Genomic DNA, 18,307 nt, shown 5'->3' on the forward strand with positions numbered 1-18,307 from the left:
TGCAAATGCGAAAAATTATAAATGACTAAACATACACTAATGGGAGAATAGGTAAATGAATAACAACCCATAGAATATTCTTTACTAATGAATATGGTAATTTTGAAAAATATTTAATAGCATGGATACATGTTCACAACACAATCTTAACAGAAAAACACAGCATGTAACATTCTTTATCTATTTTCTTTTTTCTTCCTACTATAATGCATGCTCACTGTAGTAAGTCACATCACATGTTGTAGTAAGTCAGAGAGTATCACCCCATGGCCCAATTAATAATAGTCAGTGTTAACAATTTGGTCAGTTTCCTTCACACCTTACTTCATGCTTATATAAACATATACACAATTATATACGTATATACAGTATGTTTTTAATTTTATAAATCTACTTATAGATTTTAAAAGTACTGGGTGGAATCCAGTACCGTATGGAATCCAGTACTTTAAAAATCTATAAGTAACTTGGATGGAATCCAAGTTATTTCTGAGAAATTGGATTAGGAAATTTTTTTTATTTTTCTGTATTTTCCAACTTATCTATATAGAACATTAAAAAAACACTGAGTGAAGCCATATCTGAGTTAACCAGGTATTTTGAGTGTGAGAAGGACACAGAGATAAATGATTAAAAAATAGCAGATATCAGTGATTTAAAAAATACCCAAAACAACCAACAATAACTATTAGTAGACGTAGCCACCAAGGTCAGCTTTCTTTCGTGTCGGTATCCCACGTCTCTGATTCTCTGGGGTGCTCGTGCGAGCCATGGAATAAATGTGCATGCCCGTTTCAAAGATAAGAAGTTTAAATTCTTTTATAGTAAAAGAAACAGAATACTTGAAGAGGATGGCTTTAGGTCATGACCCTATCCCCTTGGGATATACTTATTGTTTAGGTCAGTGGTTCTCAACCTTGGCTGTACATTAGAACCATCTGGGACCTTATGAAAATTTGATTCCCTGGACTGCATCTGCAATGATTCTGACTTAATTGGACTGGGGTGGGGCCTGGGAATATACTAAAGGTTCCCCGGGTAATTTTGATGTCTACACAGGGTTGAGAACCACTGTCCTAGGCAAAGAGAGTTGCACATGCTGGAAAAGGTAACAATAGTAACACATCATGCAAATTGATAATTTTGAGGTTTTGTTAGATTTTCATTTAATATTTCATGTATTTGTTTATTCAAGCAATCAGTCACACATTCAGAAAATAATTGAGTAGACACATGCATGTTTACAATTCTAAATGTGTTTTTTTCAAAGAACAATTGTTTTCTGGAATGTTCTTACTAAGACAAAGTGAACAGGCACTTTTAGAAAGATGGATGCTAAGAGTTCACACGCGACTTATTTCTTGCCTAACATTGTTAACCAGAATAATTTAATCATACAATTCTCTTAACTCAAACATCTTATGTGCACTTTTTTTGGTACTATCACTCTTTTCATTTGATTCTCTCAGGTACATATTTGAAGGCAACTAATTTCTTTGTATCTCTCACAGTGACTAGTACAGATCATGCATATTGTAAGTGCATGTGTAGCATAAAATGACTGCTCAAACCCAGACTCTGGAACTTTCTTGGTTCACAGTCCTTTTAGTGCCTCTAATTTTTTTTTTGTGGCCAGACAGCAACTTCTAACAACTTAGTAGTCATTTGAAAGAAATAATACATATTTTCTAATTCCTTAATGGGATGTACTTGTCTGTTAGACACTGCACAACTTCTCTGACCCTGGAGTGAGACGGAACACTGCCATCCTCATTTCTGTTCAACATTGGTTTTCATGCAGTGTTTACTTTTTAGCAGAACAATCACTGAGCACTCAACTTCACAAAGATCTCATGTCATTGATTTGAGTATAGCATGTTGAATTATGGACTCTCAAATTAGTTTGCTTTCATGAAAATTTAAAATATCTTCTGACACCTCTGAGTTTGTTGTGTCACCTTTGGTGGCTTCGAGCATAGTTTAGATTATTGTGGCCCCAAATATGGGGCTTTTGATGTTCTTCTGTTATAAGCACGACAGAGGATTTGTCTACTAAGTTTTTGTTGATTATGTTGTTTGCTTCAGATATCCAATTGCTAAGCCTATGCATACATTCTAACAGAAGACTAATCGTAGTCTTTCTTTATAGCATTAAGATGTGGAACCACTAAAAACAGATACTTAAAAAAAGCACTTGGATTCAAGGCACTGTACTAATAAGTACTTTATAGGATCATATTCTTTGATTCTATCATGTTTTTGAAATTGAACGATCTCACGAACAATGGTAAAGAAAACTTCCCTGCTGCAGGACAGAGAGGAATAGGCTGTCTGTCCTGTTGCGTTGGGCTTAGAGATGGTGGTCTTTGGGCAGTAGTGCTTGACTGTTCTCTTGGCAGGAGGTGGAGGGTGCTGGCCATTCCAGTTGGGATGGACCATGACCCTACCTTAAAGCCCATTCTGGAGAAACGTGCTAACGTGGGCTCCAGGAATGAATTCTCTCTTATGCCAGGTCCCCTGGCTTGGAGTTGTGCAGCCCAAAATAATAATCACACTTTACAATTATTTGCTCTTTGGAGTAGTACATCCTTTCTGGGAACTTGGTGGGGAATATTCTGGGGGGATAATTTGAGGGAGACATTTTTAGTTTGGTAAGCTAAATCTTTTTCAGGATATTAATTATATAAATAGCAATAGCTTGATTCTCCTTTTGGCCTGGATGACATAGTCCTTTCCAGACTTCATTCATCAATTTTACTAAATTAGGGATACTTAAGGAAATTGAGTCATTAAGTTGCTAGAGTACTCTGTGTTCAGTTCAAAGAGTTCATACTTAATTCATCCCCAAGCGGGTATCGTACACCAGCTAACACATCTAACCTGATTTCCATTGTTACATTCACGAGAGGGAATATTCATTGATTGTTGGTTCTCTAAAGGTCTTCTCTCCTATATACTATCGTTAATATATTTGAAATACCTAAGGGAAACACATTTACCACTCACAGATTCCTAATGGACTGCTCCTTTTAAATAGCGTTTTATTAAGAAACCTAAGTCTGTGTGAAATAGATTTTGTAGCAACTTTATATTTTTAAATTCTTTAATTATTTTCCCAAATGGTTTTTTTTCCCTTATAGAAGTCTCTTGTTTTCACCCATATTACTTGTTTCCATTTTTATTGTCAACTTCAATTTTGGCTCCTTGATGATCTGCTACAGAGATTTTTCCAATTAATTATTTAGAATTGGGTAATAATTGGTAGAACTTAATCTTCATTTAATTGCTCTTCTAAGGAAAAGCCACAATGGTTGCCCTAATCTTGTTTTTTAAAGTTCTTTCTCAACATCACGAGAGTGAACATATCTGTTGAAGAAGTTATTGAAAGAAGAACTGGTAAAGAATCAAAGAATCTGTACTTTGCTTAAAGTATATAACTTGTGAATGTTCTCTGCACAGAAATGGTTGCTTACACATTATCTCCTTTCCCCTCCCTCCACTGCAAGACTTATCTACCTCATATCACACATTTGCACCCTCCCTTGCAGTTATTAAGTGGACCTTTCTGGGCTTGGCTGATGCGTTTATTTTTCATGTTGTTTTTTACTCTTTATCCTTTTGCTGTTACAAATCTTAGTTGTGAGTATGACCTGCCAGTAAGTGGTACCTTTTGCCTTCTGCTGAATCACTGAACGAGAAAGTGGTCTTGGGACCCCTGAGACATAGAGCAAGAAGGACTGGGAGGGTAGGACTCATGAGAAGTATAATTTTGACACAGACTTTAAGGAGGTGAGAGTAAGCCATTTGGATATGTGGGAGGGGGCGGGGGGTGGGGGGTGGGAGAGAGAACTCTAGGCAGAAGGAACAGCCTGTGCAAAGACCCAAAGGTGGGCACTTGCCTGGCTCAAGGAAGTGCAAGGGGCTGATGTGGATCAGAGGAGTGAGGATGGAGTGGGGGGGATTAGGCTCACAGACTCCGTGGGACACATCATCTCAGGCAAGGACCTTCTTGAGGGAAGGGGATGATGTCAGTCAGCATACGCTTGCTGGGTAAGTCACTAAATTCCCACCTTTCCTCTAAGGAGGAATGTCTGCCTCTCACGTTTTCTTAGCTCAATCATTTCTGGTTTTGGTGGAGACTTCACATACTCTGTTTAACCTCACTGTTCTTTCCTCAGTCTTTAAATTTTTTTTTGCTGATTTTTCTCAGGAAAAGAAATCTCACTTTTTTCTCTCAGTCTTTTCATCTGTGATGCCACTGGGCTGTCCGTTCTTCTGTCACTCCATACTTAGCACCTTCGTATATAGTGTACGTGATTAATGCATGTTGGGTGAAATTTGTGAGTGAATGAATAATTGTGATTATTCATGATAATGATGAAAAATTGAGAAGACAAGGTGAAAGTTAGGATGAGAAATGCCTGTGGAGTGAGCTTGGGCAATATGTTTTAGGATTTTGATTTGTTTATTTATCAGACTGATTTATTTCTACTGAGGGAAGGGGCCCTTTTGGTAGGCAAGAAGGAACTGAGTCCAAGTACTAATGGTTCACTTCCTCATTTGTTCCCTATTCAGTCATCTGCAATGTGCTTGTTCTTAAGTTATAAGGACTCTTTTATGTCATTCATTTCATTAGTTTTGGTGAATCACACTCATTTAAGATTCTGATCCTAATGGAGAAAATGTGCATTTTACTTGGTCTATAACATTTTTCACCTTTGGAGATCCTGTCCTTATTCTATCTCTGTAATTTCTTCTTAGATTGGACATTTTCTCTGTAATGAATATTAGTGCAATAAATTTGTTTTTGCTTCAAACAGGCACAGATTTTTTTCTCTTAAACTCCACAGCCAGTAAGAATTTTGGATCCAATCTGATGCTTAAGCAATGAAAAGGAGGCTTTTCTAATTTATTGAACTTTTTCTTTAATTCAGCTCCCTTTAGTTCCTTTAAAAGAAGGAGGCTGTGTGTCCATATTTGAAATTCTGTAAAGATTAAACTGTTGAAGCCCTTTCCGCCCTGCTTTACAGAGTGTGGAATAATATGTTCCTTTCTTTAAGCCCCTTTGTCGTCCTCACTCTTTCCTAAACTTTCGCCCCTCCTTCCAATTAAATAGGGAAATTGTGCTGGTACCCGGGAGAAAGAATTTTAAAACTACTTTGTTGGTATTGTTTTGTAATAGTGAAAGTAAAGGTAATCTTTGATGTAATACAATTGCATTATATTTATTTAGCAAGTTTTGCTACTCTAGTTTTGTTCTCTAGTCAAAATTTCCAAGTTAAATATTCTTAGAAAGAAGGAAAAGTCGTATTAATTTCCAAAAGGAAAAGGAATCTTAATATTTGTTTTTGTGATTATTGTAATAATGTAAAATATTTCTCATTGGCAACTGTGGGATTAAGCTCAAAATTTCACCAAATACTGGGGCTGGAAAGCTGGCTGTAATTTCAAGTGGCTTCTGTAGAAATCCTACAGTTATCATTCTTTCCCCAGTTCGTGGTCACTTCTGATCCTCTCTTCCTCTCTTCCTTCATTTCTTCTCTTTTTCCTGCTCCTCTCATCTTCCCTCCCTTCCTCCCCACCCCTGTTGCATTCATCTAGAATCTACATGCTAAACTCTGGCAAAACACAAGGCTGAGTTTGAAACAGTATTGGCTGTCAAGGAGATGGTTCTCACAGAGAAGACAAATGCACAGAAAGTAAAACATACACCATAATATACTATGTGCTATCAGACGAGTCAGTACAGAGGAAAAGAGCCCATCTAACTGGGATAAGGCCACATTTATTTGAAGAGTATCGTTTGACCTAAACTTTGAAGGATAGATTAGGATTTTTGATGGGTAGAGATTAAAATTAAGATTTTTTTTCAGATAGAGTAAAGGAATGATATAGCAGGAGAGTGGGTTGGTCTTGGATAGTGACTAGTGACCCATTCATGTGATGATATAGAGCAGATTTCTGCAAACTTTTTCTGTAAAGTGCCAGAGAGCAAATAATTTCTTCGTAGACCATATGGCCTGTGCTGTTGAAGCAAAAGCAGCCATAGGTAATCCATAAATGAGTATATTGGCAGTGTTCCAATAAAACTTTATTTACAAAAACAGGCTGCAGGTCAGAGTTGGCCTTCAGGCTGTAGTTTGCTAATCCCCATAAAAGAGTGGTTAGTGGGAAATAAGGTGGAAGGTGGTGGCCAGATGTCAGCTTTTGAATGCTAGGCTAAAGACTTGGGAATTAATTGAAACTCTCTTTAGTGAAACCATGATGATGTCTCTACTAAAGGCTTTAAATACCTTAACATTTAAATGTGGAACCAGATTTTTTCTATTTACATCCTAAGATATCTGTATAGCTAGCTCTATACCAAGATTTCTCTGACTGAATATTTTGTATGAAAATGTGGGTGGAGAACAAACTCTAGGCCTCTGAATGCCCCCAGTAAAGTTTGATTTGAGTCATAACATCTTTTGGGTTCTCACCATAAAGTCTCCACTGGAATAGACCAAAAAGTCAGATCATGGAAAACAGGAGAGAATGAATGGGTAGGTCCTTTGGAGATCTGAGCTCAAAATGTCCACAGTTTTCCTGTTCAAAAAATGATAATGTGAACTGATTCCAAAATAGATATGAGATCCACATTTTTTAAAAACCATTTTATTGAGGCATGATTGACATGTAAAGGCTGTAGATATTTAATGTATGTAACTTAATGAGTTTGGGGATAACTATACACCTGTGAAAACATATCTACCATCAAAACCTTAGACATGGGGCTTCCCTGGTGGTGCAGTGGTTGAGAATCTGCCTGCTAATGCAGGGGACACGGGTTCGAGCCCTGGTCTGGGAGGATCCCACATGCCACGGAGCAACTAGGCCCGTGAGCCACAACTACTGAGCCTGCGTGTCTGAAGCCTGTGCTCCACAACAAGAGAGGCCGCAATAGTGAGAGGCCTGTGCACCGTGATGAAGAGTGGCCCCCACTCGCCGCAACTAGAGAAAGCCCTTGCACAGAAACCAAGACCCAACACAGCAAAAATAAATTAATTAATTAATAATTAAAAAAAAAAACAACTTAGACATATCCATCACCTCCCAAAGTTTCTTCCCTCCCCTATTATTATTATTATTATTTTGTGGTAAGAACACTTAAAGTAAGATCAATCCTCTTAGGAAATGTTAAATATATAGTACAGTACTGTTAGCAATAGGCACTGTGCTGTATACTAAATCTCTAGTATTATTTATCTTGCATAACTAAGACTTCACACCCTTTGACCATCACCTCCCCATTTCCCCCTCCTCTCAGCCCCTGGCAATTATGAGTTTGACTATTTAGTTTCCACATATAAGTGAGATCATACATTATCTTCTTCCTGTGTCTGGCTTATTCCACTTAGCATGATGTCCTCCAGCTCCATCCATGTTGTTGCAAGTGGCAGGATTTCCTTTTTTTTTAAAGGCTGAATAATATCTCATTGCATGTATATACCAGTTTTCTTTATCTGTTCATCTGCTGATGGACATTTAGGTTGTTTCCATATCTTGGCTGTTGGGAATGATGCTGCAGTGAACATGGGAGTGCAGGCATTTCTCTTTGAGACTGATACTTATAGGAATAGTTACACATGTTGATTCTGAATTTCTACATAATTTCATAGAAGATTGTATTAGGTACTGTAGAAAGTTGTTCTTGGTTTCAATATTGCCTTTTTAAAACTTCCTCTATAGTAATATCAGATAATTCTGCAGTACTGTTTTTTCACATTTCCTTAGAATCTTCCTCAAGGTAAGAATGTATCCTATTAATGTTTGCAGCCCCATTACCTAGCTAGTGCTGATCTGGCCAAAGTCAGGCAGTCAATAAATATTTGTTGAATGAATCAATGTAGGTAAACATTTCTAATTGTTCCCAACCAATTATTTAATTTCACTATACTTTTGTGTTCTTTATTTTTTATAGCTCTCATTTAGAATGCATAAACCTCAAAGTTTTAAAATTTTCATTGTTAAAATATTTTATTATTATCTGTGATCTGTTTATAAAAACTTTATCTACCTAGTATATTTTAGCACTATATTCCTAGAGAGGAAGAAAGTTTTATATTAAATTATTGTAGACGCTTGAAACATAATTGAAAAGTAGGCTAGTTTTTGTACTGGAGAAATCTGAAAAAGTTTCTCCATGGGTATAGTTGTAACCTACATTATAGTAACATCATAATAAGATGATGTCAGATTCTCTTGAAAAGAAGTGGGGTTGTAATTTCTCAGCCCACCCCACTCCAGATGTCGTCAAATAAATAGCTATTCTGGACTTTGATTTACCTATCTATATCCTGTAGCAAAACTGTAAATACAGTGTTGATTCTTTTTTTTTTTTTTTTTTTTTTTTGCGTGGTACGCGGGCCTCTCACTGTTGTGGCCTCTCCCGTTGCAGAGCACAGGCTCCGGACGCGCAGGCTCAGCGGCCATGGCTCACGGGCCCAGCCGCTCCGCGGCATGTGGGATCCCCCCGGACCGGGACACGAACCCGCGTCCCCTGCATCGGCAGGCGGACTCCCAACCACTGCGCCACCAGGGAAGCCCCAGTGTTGATTCTAATATGCTTTTTCAAGAACATTTCTTTATACCTATTCAGTTGTCTTTTGACTTTTAGTGATTCTCATTACTTAATGCTTCTAATCATGTGCTAAATAGTTAAATCCTTGCCAGCAACCTCAGACCTTGCTCATGGGTGTGTATTTTATTTTTCCTTGTTTCTCTCAACATTAAATTAAATGTTTTCTTAGGGTGCAGTTGAAATCATTTGATATTGAACCATTTTTAAACCAATGGTGACATACTGAAAAGAAAATTATGTGGGCAAGACATAATGATTATAATTACATGACAGAGAAAATAATATGGGCATGGAAAGCTGAAAAATACAATGGAGAAGAGTAGGTAGATTATGGAGACAAAAGCACCTCCCCCCACCTCTGGTTGAAAATCATATATTTAATCACACAATCTGCCCAGTCTAAATGCCAGAGTATTTTTGTTGGAGAAGAGAGCTAGTGAGGGGGATTTTTATGGATATATATTATTTCTGGCTGCCAGTGCTGTTTGCCTGGTCAAACTTGACATCACAGAAGTCAGAGGCATCCTGTTTAAGTCAATGGCAGGTAATTCTTTATAACTTTTTATTTGAAGGAAAAAGAGTTGTTTGTGCCTCTTTAATTACTGTACCAGGCTTTCAGCCAAGATTTTGTTTCTCGGGTTTTTTTTTTTTTTTTTTTTTTTAATGCTATTTTTGCTGCTTATGTCGAGGCCAGAAAAACCAGGCTGAGAGAGGGGATGAGCAGCTCAGAGAATCAGCAAATGAGCACTTCCTTCTCTGCATCGGTTGGGAGGAAATAAGTGAGCTAGTGAATATGATGGAAACCAAATTCCTAAGGCTTTTCAATGAGAAAGAATGTGGAGTAAAACACATGGAACTTGGAGTAAAATGAACCTGTTAATAATCCTGCCTGTAATTTATTAGCTGCTCAACTTTAACCTCGATTTCCTTGCCTTAAAAGGGGGAAATCTTGCAGGTTTATATTAGGATGTAATTGGACAACATGTGTAAAGTTTCTAGAACTGGGCCTGAGGGAGCAGGGTGTGTGTGTGAATGTGTGTGTATTAAATAAATAACTAGTTTTTCCCATTTGAGCTAGAGAGGACAGTGCTGGTCAGGCCTACAGTATGTCTTAAGTCTGTTAGGCAATCTAAGGTACAGATATAGGGCATCTCCACAGAGAGGCTATGAGTTTGATAGCCAAGATTTGACCTTTGCAAATTGTTTTTTCTGAATTTGATACTCATTTTCTCATCAAATTTATTACATTAACATTATTAGTACATGTGGAAAAAAATGGTCCATTCTGGATTAGAAAACATTTTATGAATCAAACCCGGCTTCAGAATGCCAGGAGGTTTTAGGGTGTCTTATTTTGGCAACTGTACTTTTACAAAGATGAAACATATGGAATATGCAGGGTTTTTTTAATGAGTTTAGCTTAAGATCTTACTGCACATTGGACTTTGTCTATAAATCCAAAGGCTCTGAGAATTTCTGAAATCTTTGGAGCAAACAAATTAATAAAAATTCCCTGTTGAGTCCCATTCCTGAAAATGCTGTTGAAGGAACCATTGTAGGTACATTTGATTTGAATAAGACCCATTACCAAATTTTAATAGGGAATGTTAATTCTCTTATCTTCTAGTTATGTGCAGCCTCCCTCTTATGTAGTTTCTCATATTTTTGGTACATTAGCCTTCCCTCCTTTGCCTTATCTTATAAAAGATAGGGTAGCCTATTAAATAAAATATCATATATTTACAGTTGTATCCCATGTCATTTAAGGTACTTGCTTTGGAAGCAAGCAACAGAACCCAACTCTGGCTACAAGATTCGGGGGAGGGATTTTGATATAGCTCACAGATCAGCAAGAGGGACAGTACAACCCAGTTTCTGGAAGGAGAGGGACATGAAAACACTGGAAATCACAGAGAGTAGGAGTTCATAGACTCTCTCAGATGATTCAGCTCCAGCAACTGTTAGCCTCTGTGTATCTTTATTCACATTTTGAGGGCCTGACAGACTGTCTGGCCTGCATTAGTTAGATGCTTTATGCCAGTGGCTCAATAAATTTTGCCTAGGGGATTAGGGGCAAGTGACTGGGGGAATTATTTTGAATTGAGCAGCAGCTACTTGTCCTTTACACATAACTAGTGTTTTGTACTAGGTGGATCTATTCAAGGACATTGGTTTAGAAGCCCATCATGCTCTATTTACATATGGCAACCTTTTACTTTTTTGCCTAAGAGTTGTATTTCCCATTTGAATTTGAAGCCATGGTTTGGCATCAGCATGTATGTATGATTACTTTTTTTCTTTTTAATTGATGTTGTATAAGAATTTAAGTTCTCAATGATGATTGCAATCATACATTTCTTGAATTAACTTGAGTAATGTGACCCCAGGACTCACTATAACATGATGTAAAGATGGCTTTGGAGTCATTCATGGGGGGGGGGACACTTGAAGGCTGACACAGCTTCTTTTTATTTTTTTCTTTTAACATCTTTATTGGAGTATAATTGCTTTACAATATTGTGTTAGTTTCTGCTGTATTGACACAGCTTCTTAATGACTGTGAGATTTGGGGCAGTTAGCATAGCTGCCTGAATGTTTGAAATCTCACTTCATCAGCAAAATGAACTTGATGTTATATTTTACAAAGGTATATTGAGGTTTTTTTGATAATATACACACAAGGCTTGGCAACAGGGACATGTATTTATTCCTAGCCCTTTTTCATATTTTGATTTTAAATTGTTAGCAACATGATTTATTTTAGTGTGAATTTATATGATGGGGAGGTAGTTAAATAATTTGAGGAAAGCTTGGAGTTACGGCCCAAGGCTTAGTTGACCTTTTAGTACCAGATGCTCCTGAATTTTTCTATTAAAAGTAATGATAGTAATGACTGCTCACAAATAATTTAACCTCCCACAAAGGCTTTTTATTATTAAAAATGCCGAGAAAGTAGAGGTGTGGATGAACATCAGTTATCTATATTTTGCCTATTCATCTATTCTCCATATTTACATTTGAATATATACAAAGTTGTTTTGGAAATTAACCATTTTTCAGATATACTAATGGAACCTCATTTTAAGGTGTGACTCTACAGGAGTCATTTTTCCCCCCAGTTCTTCCCATTTCCATGCTCTAAAGTGGGACTAGAGTAGCTTTTAAGGGTATAATCAGGCAGTTGTAATGCAATAAGAGCACAAGCTTTGAGGAGAGACTGTGGCAAGTTTGTGTCTGGTTTCCTCCATGGCCGACTTACAAACCGTGCTAACCTGCAGTTACCAATATATGAAATGAAGACAATCGTATGTATCTAATGGGGGTGTTTTGAAGAGAAAATGGAATGATGAACTTAAAAATTAACACAATGCCTGGTTCATTAACTGCCAACACATTTTAGTTCTTATTAGAGTTAATTATTATCATGTATGAGGAAATATACAAAAAATATGTTTGTGTCTGAATATGTAAAGAATTGTGTTTGGATAACATTTAACCTCATTTTTAGATTCTTAAAAGGATCAGGACTATTTTATAACTTGCTGAATGGTACCTTTCCTAGGACTAGGCAGTTACAGTGGTTCTATTTGTACTTAAAATGTCTTTGTATGGTCAAAAGCAATTTAAAGTCTAGCTTATCTTAACAAAAAATAGATAAGGTGTGACAACAGTTTTGTAGCAATATTGCAACTCAATCATTGTTGACTAGGATTTTTTACCTGACGTGATGTTCTTGCTAAAAATTCTTTAAAAAAAATGGGTTTGTTTACACAAATGCATAGCAGCATAATTAATCCTTATGAGATGTTTCTTATTGATGTACTCATGTTTATGAAGTGGTCTCCAGTTGTGAAGTAATAATTTTTGTTATAAATAACGATACTAACATTAGATTTGACAACCAAACACTGTACTGAGCACATTATTTGCATTACTTTATTTTATTAGCTCAAAATAGTTGCTATCTCCTGATTTTACAGATGAGCAAATGGACCGAGAGGTGAGTAACTCACCCAAAGTCACATGTCTAGGGAATGGCAGAGATGGACCTTGACTGGCTGCAGAGCGCATTTATGGTAGAAGATAAGACATCTTTAGCAAAGGTGTTATGATACAGGCTTTGCAAAGGCATTTCCATGATGGTAAAAGTTCTTTTGTAGCCAGACATTATCATTGGTAAATGCATGAACACATTGTCAAGATCTATAAGGCTGGAGGTTTAAGTAGAAAAAGCTTTAGTTCTTATTTTCTTGACTTTATTATTTTCACATGTTGTGTCTGTATATTTAATGGATAATGTTTTTTTATATTTTAGAAAAAGTTTTTTTTTTTTAACTTAAGTATAGTTGATCTACAATATTAGTTTCAGGTATACAGCATAGTGATTCAGTATTTTTGCAGATTATGTTCCATTATAGGTTATTACAAAGTAACGGCTATAATTCCTTATGCTATACAATACCTTCTTGTTGCTTATCTATTTTATAGATAGTAGTTTGTATCTGTTAATCCTATACCCCTAATTTGTCCCTCCCCCTTCCCTCTCCCTTTTGATTACCTTAAGTTTATTTTCTGTGTCTGTGAATGTGTTTGTTTTGCATATACATTAGTGTTATTTTTTAGATTCCACATATAAGTGACATCGTAGTATTTATCTTTCTGACTTATTTCACTAAGCATAATATTCTCTAGGTCCATCTGAGATTTTGTTTTGATATTTTGTAATTTGGAACTAAAACACATCCCCTGCTTTCCAGACAACAGAACAAAATAAAGGAGCTAGCCATGCACTAATGGGTTTGGTGAGATGGCATTTTATTCTAAGACCTTTGACTGCATTTTAAATTAGTATTAAATCTATATAACTTGATAATATTAGAAATTAGTAACATAAAGTAAAAATTATTTTCCTAAAGCCAGAAACTCTTTCCATTATTCACTGTTCTCCCTTCTTCTCCTTCTAAATGGCAGAGAAAATGGAGTGATAATACTGTGCCATATTAATAATAAATTCAAATTTATTCAGTTTTAGGAAGAATAATGAATTTGTTGGAATGTTTAACACCTCTTTCTATCCATCCATGTGTATGTATTTCCTAAATTTTTCAACAGTTTTGTACTGTTGGTTCAGGTGTCTTAAATGACATTTTAAAGTATAGTGACATATGTTTTCTAGGATATAACGTGCTGCGATTTTCTTTTTCTCTTCCAGTGTCTGTATTTATGCTGAAAGTCCAGGTGAATGACATCATCAGTCGTCAGTACCTGAGTCAAGCAGTTGTAGAAGTGTTTGTAAACTACACGAAGACAAATTCCACAGTAACTAGAAACAATGGAGCAGTGTTGATAAGAGTACCCTACAAGTTAGGACTCAGCCTAACCATTATTGCTTACAAAGATGGCTATGTCTTGACACCTCTGCCTTGGAAGACTGGAAGAATGCCAAGTAAGCAGTTAAACAATGTTTTGCCTTCACTAAATGCAAATGATTTTTTTTCTCTTGTTCTGATAAACCAAAAATGAGACTATGTGAAGCCAATATAAGGAGGTTAGAAAGGCGTGCCAGTTTGAAGAAAACATGAAGGTCTTTTTCCTTCTACAGAAGCTTGAAGGAATCCCGAGCTACAGCTCTGCTCTGGCACAAAGCTTGTCTGCAGGTGGCAGAGACGGGTGTGGCATGCCCAAAGAATTAGTTAGAAGCAGGATAGGCCAAAGTAAAGTAAAGGGCCAGATAATTAAAGGACAGTCTCAAAAGATCAGATGAACAGTTTAGGTTTACGTGACAAATAATAAAGCAGTTCTTGTAGATTCTTGAGCTCATGAAAGTAAGTTGTTTAGAAACTGAATTTACAGTGTATAAAGAACAGGGCAACAGCAGGGCTAAAATGGATTCAGGGAGCCTGGCTATGAAGCTGTGGTTGTGCTGGTGGACAGTAGCCTGATGTAAGAAAGGAAATGGAAAGGAGAGATGAGAGTACAAGAGGCATACTGGAGAAAGAATTATTAATTATTGTGACAATCATTTCACAATATAAACATATATCAAATCATCACATTGTACACCTTAAACTTACATGATGTTAGGTGTCAATTATATCTCAATAAAGCTGGAAAAAAATTGGTAGGAGTTATTATAACTAATTGAATACTGGGAAAATTGGCCATACAAGGTACCAGAATGCAAGTCTGATTGACTGGAAGGCTGATACATTAGGTAATCAATCTTTCTAAAAATTTTATTTTTTATTGTGGTGGTTCTTGTTAGGTTTTAGATATTTTATTTAGTTTCGTATTGGAAACATTTGAATTGTTGAACTATTTAGATTTAGAATGAGAAAGAAAATGAAAAATGAATTAGATAATTTAATAAGACTCATGTGAATAAAACTAATGACTGGAAAATCCAGATAGGGATGTATTTGAGGTGAATTCATGGTCTCAAATGCTTTAAATTTTTTAAAGACAGAAACGAAGTACAGCTATTCATTCAACAAAAGTGAGAAAAATAATGAAAGAAGAAACCAACTAAAATGGAAAAAAGGAAATAAAAAGATTGAAGTAGATTGGCATATATTAGAAAAATATAAAGAAATAATTGACAAAGTGTTAGTTCTTTGAAGTAAATTATACACACATCTAGCTAATTTAAACAAAAATGAGGGAAATAAAAGATAAAAATACATAAAAGCTTTAAAAATCATAAAAATTATCAAAAAATTTGGCAATAATCTTAAAAATCCAATAAAACAAACAATTTTGTGATAATATAAATGGTATATTGATTTTAGATGAGGTAGATTAATAACCATGGGTAAAATGTTCTGGGTAAAAATAACTTCAAAGGCTATAAGGAAAAGTGCCCCAGATTATTTTACCAAATCAGTACAGCCTTGATTCTGAGACCTAACAAAGGTAATACAAAATTAAATGCCCTCATGTGTGCATACTCTCTCTCATATACACACACCTCTTTATTGACCAGTCATACTTATAACTCTAAATGCAAAATTCCTAAACAATACAGAAAAGAATTTCACCATTATTTAAATATAGGATACTGTCAAGACCAAGTAGGATTTTTCTTCTTTGTAGGACTATAAGGATGTCAAACTTCATTAATTTTATGTATCATATTAGTAGAACAAATTAGAACTAATATGTGATAATATCAACAATTGCCTGAAATGTTGCCTGAAATGCATTTTATAAGTTCACCATTCATTCCTAACCAAGAACACACTCTTTAAAAACTAGGACCATAAAGATATCCTTAGGTATCTCAAAATCATACTTAACTGTAAAATATTAGAGGTGATCCTACTAAAATAAGAAACTAAACACAGATGTCTATATTATTTTACACTGTAGTAGAAGTTATTATCAGGGCAAAAAGATATTAACAGATAAAAAAAGGGGATAACTATTAGGAAGGAAGAATCAAAACCATTTTTTCTGGTTATGATCATATCCCTGGAAAACTACAAATTAGTATTGCTACAAATCAATACATGCTCTTATATACCAGAAGTAATAACCAATTAGGAAAAATAATGAAAAGAAATCCCTCTCAGAACAACAAGAACAAACAAAATATGCAGGGAAACCTACAAAAAAAAAAGTGAAGTAACTGTGGGGAGGGAAAATAAAACTACCAAATGTTACTGATAGAAAAAAAAAAAAAACAAAAACAAATCAACTAAAACACCAGAAACTGGAAAAATATTTTTTCTTAGCTTGAATATTGTAAAGATTTGAACTCTTCCCAGATTAATTTATAGATTTAATGCATTAACAAAACACTTGGCAAAATAACCCTTAAAGAACAGATGTGTCAAAATACCTGAAATCTTGTTTTAAAGGACGATTTACTAGAGACAATTTGCCATTCCAGATAACTAAAATATATAGCTACAGAATTAAGTGATATTGTACTATGATTTGTATTATGGTACAAATCAGATACTAGTAGGCATAAAAAATATAATCTATGATAGGAATCATAAATCTTTGAGGAAAAAGCTGAATATTCAATAAGTAATATTGGGATACTTTGGTTAACTATTTGGAGTAAATTAATTTGAATCCATATTCCAAAATACATTGCTCAAAAAGTTAAAATACGGAAAATTAAATTATATTAAATTTAATAAACTATCTTATTTTTTTAGGATGGTTTTTTAATTTATTTTATTTTTATTTTTATTTTTATTTTTTGCGGTACATGGGCCTCTCATTGTTGTGACCTCTCCCGTTGCGGAGCACAGGCTCCAGAGGCGCAGGCTCAGCGGCCATGGCTCACGGGCCCAGCCGCTCCGCGGCATGTGGGATGTTCCCGGACCGGGGCACGAACCCGCATTCCCTGCATCGGCAGGCGGACTCTCAACCACTGCGCCACCAGGGAAGCCCTTGGATGGTCTTTTTAAACTGAAAAGCAATGAAAGATGTCATAAAAGGTAGATTTCCCCATAATTTTAAAAAGTAGTAAAAAAAAATATGAAATAATAAGGAATGATATTCTTAATGTGTTAAGAATTCATACACATCAGTAAAAAAAACCAAGGCCCTGCCTAAATAAGGTAAATGGATAAAATCATGACTTAGTTTTCAAAACAGGAAATACAAATGATTAGTAAATATGGTAAAATATTTTACCTTCCTAATAATCTAAGTATGCCCCCAAAATACACATTTCTTAGACTTTTTCACTTTAGAAACATTTTTAAAAAGTGAACAGGGCCTCCCTGGTGGCGCAGTGGTTGAGAGTCCGCCTGCCGATGCAGGGGATACGGGTTCGTGCCCCGGTCTGGGAGGATCCCATATGCCGCGGAGCGGCTGGGCCCGTGAGCCATGGCCGCTGGGCCTGCGCATCCGGAGCCTGTGCTCCGCAACGGGAGAGGCCACAACAGTGAGAGGCCCGCATACCGCAAAAAGAAAAAAAAAAAAAAAAAAAAAAAAGTGAACATACTCAATATTGACAAGCTGGGCAAGATGGCCATCCTCAAACACTGCTGGTGGGAGAAGTCGGCAGTGTTATCTGGATAACAACTTTGCAATGTGTGTGTCAGTGTCTTCGAAGTCTTCATCATCATTGACTGGTGGGAATCTATCCTAAACACAAATATACAAATAAAGTGGACAGATATCTGTGCACAAGGATGTTGAGTCAAATATTATTTTGTAATAGTAAAAATGGAAACAATCTAAATATACAGTATTGTACAGTGTAGTGGTTAAGTGAATCTTGATACTTTAAGAAATATGTGACCTTGAAAATGTTATGAAAGTTTCTATTGAGGGACAGAAATGCTTACAATATTATTTTAAGTGAAAAAGCAGGGTGAAAATGTTCTGTATACAATATCATACTCCCTCTTTTTAAAAAAAAATCACAGGAAAAATCCAGGAAGAGCTATACTGAAATACTAATTGTGGTTGTCTCTGTGGTGGTATTGTGATGACCATCATTTTCTTCTTTCCTTTTCTGTATTTCTCAACTTTTCCAGAGTGGATATATATCCCGTTTATAATCAGAAACATTTTTTAAAGTCAAAGGAAATCTGAATCCAAGTTTAAGTGACTTTCTGAAAGATTCTCCTCAGGTTTAATAGAAAAAGCTGTCAGGGTAGTCCTTTTTGACCTACCTGGGACTAAGAAAGTATCCAAATATGGGATACAATCATCTCGGGG

General features: G+C 35.8%; 1 protein-coding gene across 1 annotated transcript in view; it reads left to right on the forward strand.

Annotated features, from left to right (window-relative positions):
- FAM171B (family with sequence similarity 171 member B) overlaps positions 1 to 18,307 on the forward strand; it is a 65,287-nt gene that overhangs the window by 22,604 nt on the left and 24,376 nt on the right. The window contains exon 2 of the mRNA XM_081242104.1: positions 13,833 to 14,066. Coding sequence (XP_081098230.1) covers positions 13,833 to 14,066 — 234 coding nt within the window. The remainder of the gene's footprint in view (positions 1 to 13,832; positions 14,067 to 18,307) is intronic.

This window comes from Mesoplodon bidens (genome assembly GCF_964165515.1).
Source record: "Mesoplodon bidens genome assembly, chromosome: 8".
NCBI classification, from domain to species: Eukaryota; Metazoa; Chordata; class Mammalia; order Artiodactyla; family Ziphiidae; genus Mesoplodon; species Mesoplodon bidens.